This window comes from Bombina bombina, chromosome 2 (genome assembly GCF_027579735.1).
Source record: "Bombina bombina isolate aBomBom1 chromosome 2, aBomBom1.pri, whole genome shotgun sequence".
NCBI classification, from domain to species: domain Eukaryota; kingdom Metazoa; phylum Chordata; class Amphibia; order Anura; family Bombinatoridae; genus Bombina; species Bombina bombina.
Genome location: NC_069500.1, coordinates 1,238,240,240 through 1,238,259,873, shown reverse-complemented (window position 1 = coordinate 1,238,259,873; position 19,634 = coordinate 1,238,240,240). Strand labels below are relative to the sequence as shown.

General features: G+C 37.4%; 1 protein-coding gene across 2 annotated transcripts in view; it reads right to left on the bottom strand.

Moving 5' to 3' along the window:
• Nucleotides 1-19,634, bottom strand: part of ATP8A1 (ATPase phospholipid transporting 8A1) — a 608,814-nt gene that overhangs the window by 154,889 nt on the left and 434,291 nt on the right. For both annotated transcript variants that reach the window (XM_053704008.1, XM_053704009.1), the window contains 2 exons: nt 13,021-13,204; nt 12,814-12,924 (listed from right to left, as the gene is read on the bottom strand). In XM_053704008.1, the coding sequence (XP_053559983.1) occupies nt 12,814-12,924; nt 13,021-13,204 (295 nt within the window). The remainder of the gene's footprint in view (nt 1-12,813; nt 12,925-13,020; nt 13,205-19,634) is intronic.

Below are 19,634 nucleotides of genomic sequence, written 5' to 3'. Positions count from 1 at the left end.
TTTTGTTTTATTATTAATTTAAAAATATCGTTAAGCGTTTTTGAACAATTCAAAATGGCTGCCAAACCACATGACCTATCAACTTCTCTTGAACAAATCTGAATGTTAGTCATAAGATAACTCTATAAACAAAATTTCAAGTCTGTTCCATAAGCGGTTTCGGAGAAGAAGATTTTTATAGTTTTTAAAAATGGCGCATACGAAACAAAATGGCCGCCAAGCTATGCAATGTATGGCTTTCAAATTGCACATACTAATGCTCACTATAGACCTCTACAATTTGCAGTAGTTTCATGAAAATTTGCAAATGTTTTATTTTACGAAGGCGACTGCGCAATGCGAATTTTAACTGCAATATTGTCTTTAAGGGTTATGACTATGTGTAATCATGTGTCTATTACACTGTAATATTGTTAAATACTGTAAAACTAATGTATAAATTGCAAAATTACGCAATTAAATGGCGATAAAAAGGTTAATGTCTCACAGCAGCCATGTTGATTATGGAAAAATCACAATTTTAACAATCTTGATAGAGGACCTTGCAAGGAGCATATGTGCAAAATTGCATTTTATTGCACTACGCGATTTAAGAGAAGAAGATGTTTAAAGATTTTCGCAAAATGCAAGATGGTTGCTACATCATGTGACCAAGGCACTTCTGTTGAGCAATGGCAAATCTAGGTCATAGCAGCACTAAGCACAGCAAGTTTCAAAGTTGCAACATAAGCAGTTCCAGAGCTAAAGATTATTAAGCAGTTCTCGAAATTTGTCGCAAAAAACAATATGGCTGCGTAACCTTATGACCTATGAGTTCAATATTGCATGAGATGTAGCATTGCAATAGGCTGTACCAGCATACCTGATTTCAAGAGTTTAGCATAAGTAATTTGTGTTTTGTGAGCAATTGACTCAAAAAAGGCAGTATTGAATTACAAATAATTACCATAAACTTAAAACCGATATTGCTGCCGCATCATGTGACTGATTCTCTCCTAAAGAGCAATTGTGAATCCAGGTCGCAATATAAGAGTGTACAGCAAATTTCACAGTTCTTACATAAGCGGTTGCAAAGGTAATAGACTTTCGGTATTTTCGCGTAAACCAATATGGCTGCCCGATCGTAAGATATACAGCCTCCATATTACGCACAATAGTGCTCACTATAGATGTCAATAAACATGGCAAAAATAAAGCATTTTTGTGAAACGGTTTTTGTTTTATTATTGATTTAAATATATCGTTAAGCAATTTTGAACAATTCAAAATGGCTGCCAAACCACATGACCAATTGACTTCTCTTGAACAAATCTGAATATTGGTCATAAGATAACTCTACAAACCAAGTTTCACGTCTGTCTAATAAGCGGTTTCGGAGAAGAAGATTTTTGTAGTTTTTAAAAACAGCGCATATGAAACAAAATGGCCGCCACACTGTGCAATGTATGGCTTTCAAATTGCACACACTAATGCTCACCATAGACCTCTACAATTTGCAGAAGTTTCATGAAAATTTGCGAATGTTTTATTTCGCGATGGCGACTGCGCAGTGCGAATTTTAACTGCAATATTGTCTTTAAGGGTTATGACTATGTGTAATCATGTGTCTATTACACTGTAATATTGTTAAATATTGAAAAACTAATGTATTAAGTACAAATTTACGCAATTAAATGTCGATAAAAAGGTTAATGTCTCACGGCAGCCATGTTGATTATGGAAAAATCGCAATTTGAACAAACTTGGTAGAGGACCTTGCAAGGAGCATTTGTGCAAAATTGTGCATCATTGCACTAAGCGGTTTAAGAGAAGAAGATGTTTGAAGATTTTCGCAAAATGCAAGATGGCTGCCACATCATGTGACCGAGGCACTTCTCTTGAGCAACAGCAAATCTAGGTCATAGTAGCACTAAGCACAGCAAGTTTCAAAGTTGTAACATAAGCAGTTCCAGAGCTAAAGATTTTTAAGTGTTTGCCGTAATTTGTTGCAAAAAGCAATATGGCTGCCAGAGCATGTGACCTATGAGTTCAATTTTGCATGAGATGTAGCAGAGCAATAGGATGTACCAGCATACCTGATTTCAAGAGCTTTGCATAAGCAGTTAAGCAGTTATGGGCAATTGAATAAAACGCTTGGCGGAATAAAAAGAATAATAATAATAAATATAGCTGCAAGCAGCGATAGAGGTGGCCATGCGCATCGATATTGCAATGACATACAAGCAGCTAACTGAAAATATAAAGTTTTATTGAAGTTTTTACAATTCTAACATTAGCAGTTGGAAAGAAAACACATTTTCGAAAATTTTGCGTTTATCAAGATGGCTGCCCCACCATATGACCAATACTTTCATCACGATCAGATGTAACTCTAGGTGACAATATATGGTTATACAGCAAATTTCACAGCTTTAACATAAGCGGTTGGAAAGAAAACACATTTTCGAAATTTTCGCGTAAACCAATATGGCTGCCACAGTTTGTGACCAATTCCATCAACATGAACATATGTGACTCGAGTTCACAATATAAGGTTATACAGCAAGTTTCACAGTTCTAACATAAGCAGTTGCAGAGAAAATAGATTTTCGAAATATTCGCATAAAACAAAATGGCTGCCAGATCATATGATATACAGCCTCCATATTATGCACAATAATTCTCACCATAGATGTCAACAAACATGGCGAAAATAAAGCATTTTTGTAAAACGGTTTTTGTTTTATTATTAATTTAAAAATATCGTTAAGCGATTTTGAACAATTCAAAATGGCTGCCAAATCACATGACCTATCAACTTCTCTTGAACAAATCTGAATGTTAGTCATAAGATAACTCTGTAAACAAAATTTCAAGTCTGTGCCATAAGCGGTTTCGGAGAAGAAGATTTTTGTAGTTTTTAAAAAACGCGCATACGAAACAAAATGGCTGCCAAGCTATGCATTGTATGGCTTTCAAATTGCACATACTAATGCTCACTATAGACCTCTACAATTTGCAGAAGTTTTATGAAAATTTGCGAATGTTTTATTTCACGAAGGCGACTGCGCAGTGCAAATATTTACGCCAATATTGCCTTTAGGGGTCATGTCTATGTGTACTCATGTGTCTGCTACACTGTAATATAGTTAAATAGTGTAAACAGAATGCATAAAATGCAAATGTACGCAATTAAACAGCGATAAAAAGGCGAATGGCTCATAGCAGCCATGTTGATTATTGAAAATTCACAGTTTGAACAAACTTAGTAGAGGACCTTGCAAGGAGCACATGTGCAAAATTGTGCTTCATTGCACTCAGCGGTTGCAGAGAAGAAGATGTTTAAAGATTTTCGCACATTTCAAAATGGCAGCTAGGTCATGTGACTAAATCACTTCTGTTGAACAAAATTTATTTTAGGTCAGTAGAGCAGTACACACAGCAAGTTTCACAGCTGTAACATAAGCGGTTCTGGAGAAGAAGATTTTCAAGCGGTTGTCGAAATTTGTCGCAAAAAGCAATATGGCTGCTAGATCACATGACCTATAAGATTTTTGTTGCACAGGATTATGCACAGCATAGATCTCTAGCATTGTGCCAAGTTTCATGAGTTTTTGAGTTATGCTGTTGTTTTTATAAGCAATTGAAAAAGTGGCGGAATAATAAAAAAATAAATAATAATAATAATAATAATAATAATAATCCTGACAATAACAATAGGTTGTCCTGCAACTTCGTTGCATGGCCACCTAATAATCCTAACAATAACAATAGGTTGTCCTGCAACTTCGTTGCATGGCCACCTAATAATAATAATAATAATAATAATAATAAAAATAATAATAATAATAATCTGAGCAAAAACAATAGGTGTCCAGCACTATAGTGCTTGGCCACCTAAATATAGCTGCAAGCAGCAATAGAGGTGGCCAGCGCATTATTTTTGCAATACCATATAAGTAGTTATGTCACAAAATAAAGCTATATAACAACTGTTTACAGTTCTAACATAAGCATTTGGAAAATAAACACATTTTCGAAATGTTTGCGTTTTTTAAAATGGCTGCCACACCATATGACCTATGCTTTCAACATGAACAAATGTAACTCTAGGTGACAATATATGGTTATACAGCAAATTTCACAGTTTTAACATAAGCGGTTGGAAAGAAAACACAGTTTCAAAATTTTTGCGTAAACCAATATGGCTGCCACAGCTTGTGACTAATTCCTTCAACATGAACAACTGTGACTCTAGGTCACAATATAAGACTGTACAGCAAATTTCACAGTTCTTACATAAGCGGTTGCAGAGAAAATAGACTTTCGAAATTTTCGCGTAAACCAAGATGGCTGCCCGATCGTAAGATATACAGCCTCTATATTATGCACAATAGTGCTCACTATAGATGTCAATAAACATGGCAAAAATAAAGCATTTTTGTAAAACGGTTTTTGTTTTATTATGAATTTAAATATATCGTTAAGCAATTTTGAACAATTCAAAATGGCTGTCAAACCATATGACGTATCAACTTCTCTTGAACAAATCTGAATGTTAGTCATAAGATAACTCTATAAACAAAATTTCAAGTCTGTCCCATAAGCGGTTTCGGAGAAGAAGATTTTTATAGTTTTTAAAAATGGCGCATACGAAACAAACTAGCCGCCAAGCTATGCAATGTATGGCTTTCAAATTGCACATACTAATGCTCACTATAGACCTCTACAATTTGCAGAAGTTTCATGAAAATTTGCAAATGTTTTATTTCACGAAGGCGACTGCGCAATGCGAATTCTAACTGCAATATTGTCTTTAAGGGTTATGACTATGTGTAATCATGTGTCTATTACACTGTAATATTGTTAAATATTGTAAAACTAATGTATAAAGTGCAAAATTACGCAATTAAATGGCGATAGAAAGGTTAATGTCTCACAGCAGTCATGTTGATTATGGAAAAATCGCAAGTTTAACAATGTTGGTAGAGGACCTTGCAACGAGCATACGTGCAAAATTGCGCTTTATTGCACTAAGCGGTTTAAGAGAAGAAGATGTTTGAATATTTTCGCAAAATGCAAGATGGTTGCTACATCATGTGACTAAATCACTTCTGTTGAGCAATGGAAAATCTAGGTCATAGCATCACTAAGCACAGCAAGTTTCAAAGTTATTATTAAGCAGTTCTCGAAATTTGTCGCAAAAAACAAAATGGCTGCATAACCTTATGACCTATGAGTTCAATATTGCATGATATGTAGCATTGCAATAGGCTGTACCAGCATACCTGATTTCAAGAGTTTAGCATAAGTAATTTGTGTTTTGTGAGCAATTGACTCAAAAGAGGAAGTATTGAATTACAAATAATTACGATAAACATAAAACCGATATTGCTGCCGCATCATGTGACTGATTCTCTCCTAATGAGCAATTGTGAATCTAGGTAACAATATAAGACTGTACAGCAAATTTCACAGTTCGGAGAAGAAGATTTTTTTAAGCGGTTTCGGAGAAGAAGATTTTTATAGTTTTTAAAAATGGCGCATACGAAACAAAATGGCCGCCAAGCTATGCAATGTATGGCTTTCAAATTGCACATACTAATGCTCACTATAGACCTCTACAATTTGCAGAAGTTTCATGAAAATTTGCAAATGTTTTATTTCACGAAGGCGATTGCGCAATGCGAATTTTAACTGCAATATTGTCTTTAAGGGTTATGACTATGTGTAATCATGTGTCTATTACACTGTAATATTGTTAAATATTGTAAAACTAATGTATAAAGTGCAAAATTACGCAATTAAATGGAGATAAAAAGGTTAATGTCTCACAGCAGCCATGTTGATTATGGAAAAATCGCAGTTTGAACAAACTTGGTAGAGGACCTTGCAAGGAGCATATGTGCAAAATTGCGCGTCATTGCACTAAGCGGTTTAGGAGAAGAAGATGTTTGAATATTTTCGCAAAATGCAAGATGGCTGCCACATCATGTGACCTAGGCACTTCTCTTGAGCAATAGCAATTTCAGGTCATAGTAGCACTAAGCAGAGCGAGTTTCAAAGTTGTAACATAAGCAGTTCCAGAGCTAATGATTTTTAAGCGTTTGTCAAAATTTGTCGCAAAAAGCAATATGGCTGCCAGAGCATGTGACCTATGAGTTCAATTTTGCATGAGATGTAGCACAGCAATAGGCTGTACCAGCATACCTGATTTTAAGAGCTTTGCAAAAACAGTTAAGCAGTTATGGGCAATTGAATACAAAGCTTGGCGGAATAAAAAGAATAATAATAATAATAATAATAATAATAATAATCATCCGAACAATAACAATAGGTTGTCCTGCAACTTTGTTGCTGGCCACCTAATAATAAAAGTTTATTAGAAAGTTGTTTAAAATTGCATGCTCTTTCTAAATCATGAAAGAAAAAATTTGAGGTTTCATGTCCCTTTAAACTTGCAAGAATCAAACAGAGCATGCAATTTTAAGACACTTTTAAAATCACTTCTATTCTCAAATGTGCTTTGTTCTCTTGGTATCCATTCTTGAAAATGAATACACACATATCCCACATTAGTGGGAGGTAGCTGGTGGTTGGTGCCTGCATACATTTGTCTGTTGTGATTGGCTAACTAGATGTGTTCCGCTACTTGCCAGTAATGAAGCATATTTGATAATAAATTTAAAAGTCGCTTTATCAGAATCATGAATATATTTTTTGGGGATTTCCTGTCCCTTTAAATGTGTTTGCATGAAAAAGGTTACATTTCAACTATTTAAATTTAATCTGAATTTAACAGGTGGATAAAGACAACTCCTGCAACTCTATTGAAAGTGACACACCTCAAAGCATTTAAAATTCAAGAAAAATCCTTAAAAAAATAAGTAAAAACATAATTTATGCTTACCTGATAAATTCCTTTCTTCTGTAGTGTGATCAGTCCACGGGTCATCATTACTTGTGGGATATTAACTGCTCCCCTACAGGAAGTGCAAGAGGATTCACCCAGCAGAGTTGCTATATAGCTCCTCCCCTCTACGTCACCTCCAGTCATTCGACCAAGGACCAACGAGAAAGGAGAAGCCAAGGGTGTAGTGGTGACTGGAGTATAATTTAAAAAATATTTACCTGCCTTAAAAACAGGGCGGGCCGTGGACTGATCACACTACAGAAGAAAGGAATTTATCAGGTAAGCATAAATTATGTTTTCTTCTGTTAAGTGTGATCAGTCCACGGGTCATCATTACTTGTGGGATACCAATACCAAAGCAAAAGTACACGGATGACGGGAGGGATAGGCAGGCTCTTTATACAGAAGGAACCACTGCCTGAAGAACCTTTCTCCCAAAAATAGCCTCCGAGGAAGCAAAAGTGTCAAATTTGTAAAATTTGGAAAAAGTATGAAGCGAAGACCAAGTTGCAGCCTTGCAAATCTGTTCAACAGAGGCCTCATTCTTAAAGGCCCAAGTGGAAGCCACAGCTCTAGTGGAATGAGCTGTAATTCTTTCAGGAGGCTGCTGTCCAGCAGTCTCATAAGCTAAACGAATTATGCTACGAAGCCAAAAAGAGAGAGAGGTAGCAGAAGCTTTTTGACCTCTCCTCTGACCAGAGTAAACGACAAACAGGGAAGACGTTTGTCGAAAATCTTTAGTTGCCTGTAAATAAAATTTAAGGGCACAAACTACATCCAGATTGTGCAAAAGACGTTCCTTCCTCGAAGAAGGATTTGGGCACAAGGATGGAACAACAATCTCCTGATTGATATTCCTGTTAGTGACTACCTTAGGTAAGAACCCAGGCTTAGTACGCAGAACTACCTTATCCGAGTGAAAAATCAAATAAGGAGAATCACAATGTAAGGCTGATAACTCAGAGACTCTTCGAGCCGAGGAAATAGCCATTAAAAATAGAACTTTCCAAGATAACAACTTTATATCAATGGAATGAAGGGGTTCAAACGGAACACCCTGTAAAACGTTAACAAGGTTTAAACTCCATGGTGGAGCCACAGCTTTAAACACAGGTTTAATCCTGGCCAAAGCCTGACAAAAAGCCTGAACGTCTGGAACTTCTGACAGACGCTTGTGTAACAGAATGGACAGAGCTGAGATCTGTCCCTTTAAGGAACTAGCGGATAACCCCTTTTCTAAACCTTCTTGTAGAAAAGACAATATCCTAGGAATCCTAACCTTACTCCAAGAGTAACCTTTGGATTCGCACCAATATAGGTATTTACGCCATATTTTATGGTAAATCTTTCTGGTAACAGGCTTCCTAGCCTGTATTAAGGTATCAATAACTGACTCAGAAAAACCACGCTTTGATAAGATCAAGCGTTCAATTTCCAAGCAGTCAGCTTCAGAGAAGTTAGATTTTGATGTTTGAAAGGACCCTGAATCAGAAGGTCCTGTTTCAGAGGTAACGACCAAGGTGGACAGAATGACATGTCCACCAGATCTGTATACCAAGTCCTGCGTGGCCATGCAGGCGCTATTAGAATCACTGATGCTTTCTCCTGTTTGATTCTGGCAATCAATCGAGGAAGCATCGGGAAAGGTGGAAACACATGAGCCATCCTGAAGGTCCATGGTGCTGTCAAGGCATCTATCAGGACCGCTCCCGGATCCCTGGATCTGGACCCGTAGCGCGGAAGCTTGGCGTTCTGTCGAGACGCCATGAGATCTATCTCTGGTTTGCCCCAACGTCGAAGTATTTGGGCAAAGACCTCTGGATGAAGTTCCCACTCCCCCGGATGAAAAGTCTGACGACTTAAGAAATCCGCCTCCCAGTTCTCCACTCCCGGGATGTGGATTGCAGACAGGTGGCAAGAGTGAGACTCTGCCCAGCGAATTATCTTCGATACTTCCATCATTGCTAGGGAGCTTCTTGTCCCTCCCTGATGGTTGATATAAGCTACAGTCGTGATGTTGTCCGACTGGAACCTGATGAACCCCCGAGTTGCTAACTGGGGCCAAGCCAGAAGAGCATTGAGGACTGCTCTCAATTCCAGAATGTTTATTGGAAGAAGACTCTCCTCCTGATTCCATAGTCCCTGAGCCTTCAGAGAATTCCAGACAGCGCCCCAACCTAGTAGGCTGGCGTCTGTTGTTACAATTGACCAGTCTGGCCTGCTGAATGGCATTCCCCTGGACAGATGTGGCCGATAAAGCCACCATAGAAGAGAATTTCTGGTCTCTTGAATGGAATGAAGGACACGGCATGCACTTTGAAGTTTTGTTAACCTGTCCTCTGTCAGGTAAATCTTCATTTCTACAGAATCTATCAGAGTCCCCAGGAAGGGAACTCTTGTGAGTGGAAAGAGAGAACTTTTCTCTTCGTTCACTTTCCATCCATGCGACCTTAGAAATGCCAGTACTATCTCTGTATGAGATTTGGCAGTTTGAAAGCTTGAAGCTTGTATCAGTATGTCGTCTAAGTACGGAGCTACTGAAATTCCTTGCGGTCTTAGTACCGCCAGAAGAGTGCCCAGAACCTTTGTGAAGATTCTTGGAGCCGTAGCCAGTCCGAATGGAAGAGATACAAACTGGTAATGCCTGTCTAAAAAGGCAAACCTTAGATACCGGTAATGACTTCTGTGAATCGGTATGTGAAGGTAAGCATCCTTTAAATCCACTGTGGTCAAGTACTGACCCTCTTGGATCATGGGCAAAATTGTTTGAATAGTTTCCATCTTGAACGATGGAACTCTTAGGAATTTGTTTAGGATCTTTAAATCCAAGATTGGCCTGAAGGTTCCCTCTTTTTTGGGAACTACAAACAGATTTGAGTAAAACCCTTGTCCTTGTTCCAACCGCGGAACTGGATGGATCACTTCCATTAATAAAAGATCTTGTACGCAGCGTAGAAACGCTTCCTTCTTTGTTAGGTTTGTTGACAACCTTGACAGATGAAATCTCCCTCTTGGGGGAGAGGATTTGAAGTCCAGAAGGTATCCCTGAGATATGATCTCTAACGCCCAGGGATCCTGAACATCTCTTGCCCAAGCCTGGGCGAAGAGGGAAAGTCTGCCCCCCACTAGATCCGGTCCCGGATCGGGGGCCCTCAATTCATGCTGTCTTAGGGGCAGCAGCAGGTTTTCTGGCCTGTTTGCCCCTGTTCCAGGACTGGTTAGGTTTCCAGCCTTGTCTGTAGCGAGCAACAGCTCCTTCCTGTTTTGGTGCAGAGGAAGTTGATGCTGCTCCTGCTTTGAAATTACGAAAGGAACGAAAATTGGACTGTCTAGCCTTGGCTTTGGCCTTGTCCTGAGGCAGGGCATGACCTTTACCTCCTGTAATGTCATCAATAATCTCTTTCAAGCCGGGCCCGAATAAGGTCTGCCCTTTGAAAGGAATATTAAGCAATTTAGATTTAGACGTAACATCAGCTGACCAGGATTTTAGCCACAGAGCTCTGCGTGCCTGAATGGCGAATCCTGAATTTTTAGCCGCAAGTTTAGTTAAATGTACTACGGCATCTGAAATAAATGAATTAGCTAACTTAAGGAATTTAAGTTTGTGTGTGATGTCATCTAGTGTGGATGATTGAAGTGTCTCTTCCAGAGACTCAAACCAAAATGCTGCTGCAGCCGTGACAGGCGCAATACATGCAAGAGGTTGCAATATAACCCCTTGTTGAACAAACATTTTCTTAAGGTAACCCTCTAATTTTTTATCCATTGGATCTGAAAAAGCACAGCTATCCTCCACTGGGATAGTGGTACGCTTAGCTAAAGTAGAAACTGCTCCCTCCACCTTAGGGACCATTTGCCATAAGTCCCGTGTGGCGGCGTCTATTGGAAACATTTTTCTGAATATAGGAGGGGGTGAGAAAGGCACACCGGGTCTATCCCACTCCTTAGTAACAATGTCAGTAAGTCTCTTAGGTATAGGAAAAACGTCAGTACTCGTCGGTACCGCAAAATATTTATCCAACCTACACATTTTTTCTGGGATTGCAACTGTGTTACAATCATTCAGAGCCGCTAATACCTCCCCTAGTAACACACGGAGGTTCTCAAGCTTAAATTTAAAATTTGAAATGTCTGAGTCCAGTTTATTTGGATCAGAACCGTCACCCACAGAATGAAGCTCTCCGTCTTCATGTTCTGCAAACTGTGACGCAGTATCAGACATGGCCCTTGCATTATCAGCGCACTCTGTTCTCATCCCAGAGTGATCACGTTTACCTCTTAGTTCTGGTAGTTTAGCCAAAACTTCAATCATAACAGTAGCCATATCTTGTAATGTGATTTGTAATGGCCGCCCAGATGCACTCGGCGCTACAATATCACGCACCTCCTGAGCGGGAGATGCAGGTACTGACACGTGAGGCGAGTTAGTCGGCATAACTCTCCCCTCGTTGTTTGGTGAAATATGTTCAATTTGTACAGATTGACTATTTTTTAAAGTAGCATCAATACATTTAGTACATAAATTTCTATTGGGCTCCACTTTGGCATTAACACATATAGCACAGATATCTTCCTCTGAATCAGACATGTTTAACACACTAGCAAATAAACAGCAACTTGGAAATACTTTTCAAAGTAATTTACAAATAATATGAAAACGAACTGTGCCTTTAAGAAGCACAGAAAAATATTATAACAGATAAAATAATTAAGTTATAGCATCAATCTTTGTCAGAATATACAGTTTTAGCAAAGGATTGTTCCCCTCAGCAAATGATAACTAACCCAGGCAGCAGAAAAAAAATACACAAATAAACGTTTTTTATATCACAGTCAATACAATCAGCACAGCTCTGCTGTATGATTACTTCCCTCAAAAAAGACTCTTGAGATCCCTGAACTCTGTAGAGATGAACCGGATCATGCAGGAAGAAAATGAACCTCTGACTGAGTTTTTCTGATGCATAGTGAAAGCACCAAAATGGCCCCTCCCCCACACACATAACAGTGAGAGAGATCAGTGAACTGCTCTAATTTAAATCAAAACTATTGCCAAGTGGAAAAAAAGTGCCCAAAACATTTTTTCACCCAGTACCTCAGAGAAAAAAACGTTTTTACATGCCAGCAAAAAAACATTTTACCTCAATAATTAATTGTCATTTAAAACCTATTGCAAGTCCCTGCAAAATAGGTTAAGACTATGTATACAGTTTAAAAGCCAGAGAAGTACCATTTCCCAGAAAACTGAAGTGTAAAATATACATACATGACAGCCTGATATCAGCTACATCTACTGCATTCAAGGCTGAGTTTACATTATAACGGTATGGCAGGATTTTCTCATCAATTCCATGTCAGAAAATAATAAACTGCTACATACCTCTTTGCAGATTAATCTGCCTGCTGTCCCCTGATCTGAAGTTTACCTCACTCCTCAGATGGCCGAGAAACAGCAATATGATCTTAACTACTCCGGCTAAAATCATAGAAAAACTCAGGTAGATTCTTCTTCAAATTCTACCAGAGAAGGAATAACACACTCCGGTGCTATTATAAAATAACAAACTTTTGATTGAAGATATAAAAACTAAATATATCACCATAGTCCTCTCACACATCCTATCTAGTCGTTGGGTGCAAGAGAATGACTGGAGGTGACGTAGAGGGGAGGAGCTATATAGCAACTCTGCTGGGTGAATCCTCTTGCACTTCCTGTAGGGGAGCAGTTAATATCCCACAAGTAATGATGACCCGTGGACTGATCACACTTAACAGAAGAAATACATTTAAAAATACCAATTTTAGATTCAACAAGGAAATCTTTGTATTCATTTTTATTTTAAATTAATAAAATACAGCACTACATTTCTAATACAGGTATCAGCTAAATACACTTATTAATGCAATACATTTGTACTTACCTCAATGATATACAACACTATGTTCTTATAGAAACAGTACAAAATGCACTTGGAAACTCTATTGTAGTTCCAGGCCCCATGAACCAGCAGTAAATTCTTCAGATATTTAAACTGTATAAAATAAATGCAACAGAATATGTCATTTTAGTTTGGGGTGTTTGTAACATTGGGTGAGCGTTTTACTTATTTTTTTTATTTAACAGATACCTGTGCTATGGAGTAATCTGAAGAATTAGCAGCTTGAAGTCCTTCGTTCCCACTTATACCAACTCCAACATGTGCAGTCTGAATCATACTCACGTCGTTTGCTCCATCTCCAATAGCCAGAGTAATAACTTTCACTTGTTTTTTCACCATATCTACAACTTCGGATTTTTGAAGCGGGGATACTCTGTAACAAACGGCAGAAAAAGATAAAAATGTTGCCAGTGTTTCACCTTAAAAGAATTGAAAGGTCAAAAATAAAAGGTGCATTTAAATTTGAAATGAGCTAATATTTTTCAATTAAATGCTACCACCCTTTCAGTGATTACTTTTACTTAGTACTGGTGCATGTTGAGCATTTGTACAATGTTTTACTAATAACTTTTATTAGAGGCATTTTGCCTATGCAAGATTATTGAAAAAGTACTCATCTTTTTAATTCATGTATAAAGTGAAATTAATAAATATATTTTGCTTTTTTTGGATAGGAAAATATTATATGTATGTTATCTCTTATGATAAAAATACTTTGTAGGTTGGTTAAAACCACAAGCACCTCCCTGTACTGTAAGAAGGTATTGCCCATGCATAGAGCACACAGGGTCACACTATGGCCTTATGTTCACATCACACTGAACATGAAGATCAAATCATAGCTCTGACTGCAAATTAAAAAGAAAACCTCATTATTCCCTCTTCTAGTATCTCACTAGAACAGAAGTCTCCTTTCGTCCAGTTTGGCCCATTACAAGCCTTTAGAAAGTACTGCAAAGTGTAAAAGCTGGGTTTACAAATCAAAGGTCATTCCAAATCTATTGAAGACCCAGTTATTTATTATTTTAAAGAGTATTTGGATGTTGTTAATTTCACAACATTCACTTACAGAAAAACATTTTTTTAGTCCCTTTCAAAAGTTATATATATATATATATATATATATATATATATATATATATATATATATATATATATATATATATATATATATATATATATATAAATAGATTCAGTTTTTGCTCACCCTCAGCTTGGTTGTTTCCTGATTTAATAACAAGTTAAAAACTTAAATACGACTAAAGTATGATCATTAGCCACCATGTTTTACTTTTGCATTGACTTAATATGTTTTTCTTTTACAAAGGACTGTGTAAACTTTATAGTGTCATATGTTTAAAATAGATTTTTTTCTTGTCTTCCTTTTGTATCATAAAGGTAACAAAGACCTCTTAATTAATTCAGATGGATTGAAATGGCTTAGAAAAGGATTTTAATATTTTACAGATTAAAATGTGAGCCTGCGTGTTTAACCCCTGCTATTAGGTCAAAGCGGCAGAGTCAAAAGCAGTGCACTGCCATTTCAGTAAGCCAATCAGGAGAGCATACTATGCATCCTCCAATCACTGGTCATATCATAAACTGGAAAGGCACAGAAGCATGCTGGGCATACTACTCTTACGGTAGTAGGGGCTAAACATACAGTGGTCGATCTCAATACTTTAGAAAAGTTTATCTAATGATCTACAAAATTCGCCATTAAAAAGAGAAATATAGGGACATCCTAAAACATTTAATGTGAAAATGGCTTAATGAGTAAAAAAGTGGCCAAATGTTAATCAAGTGCTGCACAATTTTGCACAACCCAAGATTTCCACTATCCAAGCCTATCCTAGAAGTTTCATGGATTTTGGTTTTCCACAAGGCAAATGAGTGACATTAAGCTTGTTTTTTGGGGAGCTTAATGTAGCTTAATGTACAAAATTGAACTTAGATGTTAACCAATTTTCCCCAAACTTACCATAATACATTAATCTATCTATTCAAACATATTCTGAAAATTTCAGGACATTTGATAAAACATACCAAAAGTTATTCACATTTAACTATATTTTAAGCAATCCTAAAAAATTTCATGTGAATGGCTTAATGTAAAAAAGAGCTTAATGTACCAATTTTCGCCTAAACATCAAGCAATTGCCTTGAAACTTGACACAAACTCAGTTTGTCACTTTCCAAACATATCCTAGAAGTTTCATGGTATTTGGTTTCCCACAAGGCAAATGAGTGACATTAAGCTTGCTTTTTGGGGAGCTTAATGTGGCTTAACGTAGATGTTAACCAATTTCCCCCAAACTTCCCACAATACATTAATCTATCTGTTCAAACATATTCTAAAAAAGTAAGGACATTTGATAAAACATAACAAAAGTTATTCGCATTTAAGTATTTGTTTACAATCCTAAAACATTTCGTGGCCCATTTATCAAGCTCCGTAAGGAGCTTGAGGGCCTGTGTTTCTGTTGTGCCTTTAGGCTTGCCAGAAACACCAGTTACGAAGACCCTTGCTCCATAACCTGTCCGCCTTCTCTGAGGAAGCGGACAGACATCGCTGCATTTCAACCCGATCGAATACGATCAGGTTGATTGACAGACCCCTGCTAGCGGCCGATTGGCCGCAAATCTGCAGGGGGCAGCGTTGCACCAGCAGTTCACAAGAGATGCTGGTGCAATGCTGAATGTAGAGAGCGTATTGCTCTCCGCATTCAGCGATGTCTGTCGGACATGATCCGCTGATCGGATCATGTCGGACAGACACATAATAAATAGGCCCCTTCATTTGAATGGCTTAAAGTAATAAAGAGCTTAATGTGCCAAAATTTACCTAAACATCAATCAATTGCCTTGAAACTTGGCACAAACTCAGTTTTTCACTTTCAAAACCTATCCAAGAAGTTTCATGGATTTTGTTTTCCCACAAGGCAAATAAGTGAAATTAAGCTTGTTTTTTGGGGAGCTTAATGTGGCTTAACGTACAAAATTGATCTTAGATGTTAACCAATTTCCACCAAACTGCTCACAATACATTAATCTATCTATTCAAAAATATTCTAAAAAATTTAGGACATTTGATAAAACATAACAAAAGTTATTTACATTGAACTATTTTTTTACAATCCTAAAACATTTAGGGGCCAATTTATCAAAGCTTCAACTGATAAAACGATGGAATCCGCTAGAATCTCGCGTCATATCGGATGCAAATGGAATCCGCCGTAATTATCAAAGTGTCAAATGTTGAAATGTGTGACATAATATACCCTCCCGCGATCTCAATCCAACGCAGATCGATGCTTGCGTCATCCCAGGTGTTTTGAATACACATTCAACTCTATATGACCCTTTTTCCAATTTACCAAACATTTAACAGGTACGCTTGCGTCTATTCCAGTGCAGCGTACCTATCGTTGAAACCGCCACCCTTGAGGCCGCGGATGCAATAGAAATCAATGGGAGTCTGAAAACACAGAAAGGTTATGTTCGATGCTGCAAGATGATGAAGCATATTAGATAATAAAAGTAAATTAGAAATCTTTGTCTATTATTACAAAGCAAGAGGACAATATTATTGCTCCAAACTTGGTGCACTAGTAGATATAGAGATAAAAATTAAATAAATACATAACATAATATAGCCAACTTCCTTTTTTTATTTTTTTTATTTTTGGATAAATCTATATGCACCATGTTTAAGGCATGTAATACAAATCCCACTCACCACTTCGCACCAAATTTGATGCAACACTTTTCGCACCAAATATGATGCAATACTCCTAGATAACCCACACACTAGTGAATTTTTCCACCACTTTTGATTGGGATATGCATAATCACATGATTTATGACATCAGCCAATCAAATTTAAATATACATTGTATAGTATCACTAACGAATAAAATTGCTCAATGCTTGTGTCATTGATCACCCATCAGAACTTGTAAGTGCTATCTGTTACATTGTGTATTATACTTTGAAAGTATGTATATGTGTAATTAATATTAAAGATAAACATTGATGCTGACATTAGGACACACAATGTAATATTTTAGACAATGATTTTAAAATTTGAATGATGTTTGATTCAATATAATATTAAGCTGATAGCTCAAAGGGATAGCCCACCTAACATTAAACTGTCATAATTCAGATATAAGCAGAAATTAAAATCACCTCTTTACTGTCATGCTATTTTTAGTGTATTTCTTACTTCTCTTGAAGTTCATTTTCATTAAGAAATGTCATCATATATTGCAGCCAATTTTATAACACCTGTGTAGGGGTGGTTTTTAAAACTAGATTGCAATCCGGAGGGGTTACGCAGGTACAGAGAGAAAACTGGCCCAGCTCTTAAAATATCAATTGATTGTAAATAAATACATATGATACCCTGATGACATGTTATATTCACAATTATTCCTGCTCAGAATAATAATACATTTACACTATATACATATATTGGTATAAATAAACACAGAGACATGAAAGACAACATTGTTTAGAACAAAAAAAGGAATTTAGGGACATGTAAATATGTTTGCAAAAGATTTCTGACATAACACACACACTGAAGAAATACGAAGATGTGGAGCTGCTGTAGAATAAAATCAATCTTTTATTTGAAATCTTTAAAAATTGTGAGGTAACCCAAGCGCATAGGTAGGCAACGCACAGCTGCTAACATGATTCGGCCATGGTGGATCGATCTGATTATGTCTTGGAGGCCCTGCGCCAACTTGAGAACGATCGAGAATATGAGGTGCTGTCTCATAATCCCACCAACGCTTTTAAAAAGGATGTAAAGGACATTATGGACGATGGTGTGGAACATGGGTATATAGATTTACATACTGCACAATATTTGGAAGTTTCTTTTCCCAAGATACCCATGTTCCACCATTTTCCCAAAGTTCATAAATCTTTAAGTGACATAAAGGGCAGACCCATTGTCAGCGGGGTGGATTCTCTGCTCGAATGCTTATCTCAGTGGCTTGATGCCCTATTACAACCGATTGTACTCTCCTATACCCGTGACTCTAAACACATCCTCAACCTCCTTACTAGTGTGAAGTTGGACGAGACATACAGTTGGATAACCATAGACGCCGTTTCCTTGTACTCGTCCATTCCGCACTCTAGGGGCATTGAGGCTGTCAAGTTCCATTTCACCAATTCCACAGAATATACCTCTGATTTTCAGATCTATATTCTCAGGGTCCTTGAGTTTCTTTTAACTCATAATTTTTTCTGCTTTGAGGGGGTGTACTATCTCCAAAGATGTGGCACAGCGACGGGGGCGAAATTCGCACCATCCTATGCCAATCTCCATCTTGGCTGGTGGGAGCTGTGCCACATCTTTGGAGATAGTAATCCTTTCAGAAAATATATACGCTTTTTCAAGCGGTTCATTGATGATCTGTTGATCATATGGACTGGTCCTGTGGAATTGGTGAAGGAATTTGTTGATTATCTCAATAACAATACCTATAATCTTCAATTCACTTTTGAACAAAATCCAACATGTATTACATTTTTGGATTTATGTCTGGAGGGTGATACAGATGGCAGTATACATACCAAGGTTTACCGCAAACCTATTTCGGGTAATTCTCTTCTGCATGCAGATAGTTGTCACCCCAAAAATGTATCGTATGCTGTGGCCAAAGGGCAATTTTCTCGTCTGAAGAGAAACTGTAGTAAGGAAGTGGATTATCTCAGGGAATCTAAGAAACTTGAACAAAGACTAAGAGAACGAAAATATAGTCCAAGCCATATCAGGGAAGCTATACACAAAGTTCATAACATACCAAGAAACAAATTGCTGGAAGATAAAAATGCTCAAGCTAACTCCTCTGATTTTCAAGGAGTACACTTTGTGACTACTTATAGCAACCAATATTCCAGTATTTGTAATATTGTAAAAAAACATTTTCCCCTGCTTGCAGCGGACGATTTGCTTAAAGATACCGTCCAAAAGGGCATCAGATGTACATATAAAAAGAGCCGCACTTTAGGCAGTATACTCTCACCCACTCAACTTAAACCTGTATATACTTCAGACAGCTCATGGTTACGTTACAGGGGTATGTTTAGGTGTGGACATCGTAGATGTAGACCCTGTGATTATGTACAAGTTTCCAATTCTTTTAGTTCAGCAGTCACAGGCAAAATCTATGACATAAAGACATGCATAAATTGTACTCACACGGGTGTCATTTATTTGATTATATGCATTAAGTGCAACATTCAATATACAGGACTTACGTCCAGAGACATTAATACACGAATAAGGGAACATATCTCCACTCTAGAGAGAGCTAAGTCAACCTCCCTTTTGGTGCAACATTTTGCTACTATTCACAATGGCAAGTTGGACACGTTCAGGTGGATCGCCATTGAAAAAGTAGTAACACCTAAGAGGGGTGGTGATCTTGAGAGTATTCTGGCTAAGCGTGAGGTGTTCTGGATATTCCATCTTAAAACCAGGACACCTCATGGCTTAAACTCCAGATATGACCTAATTAATTTCTGGGAATAATTGCTATACTGAGGGGACCTTAGGTCTTCTGTTCTATCTTTGCACTTTGTTATCTTATCTGGGGTGTAATCAGCAAGTATACGCATTTCTCTAATATTTTGTTTCTCATTGTCCACACAGATGTATATGTATATTTCTATTTTGGTAATGTATTACTGGTTTTGTATATGTATTTATTATGTTCATCTGTGCTAGATCCATGTGCCATTTATATGGATGGGCAGCCACAGAAGTTTTATGTGGTCTC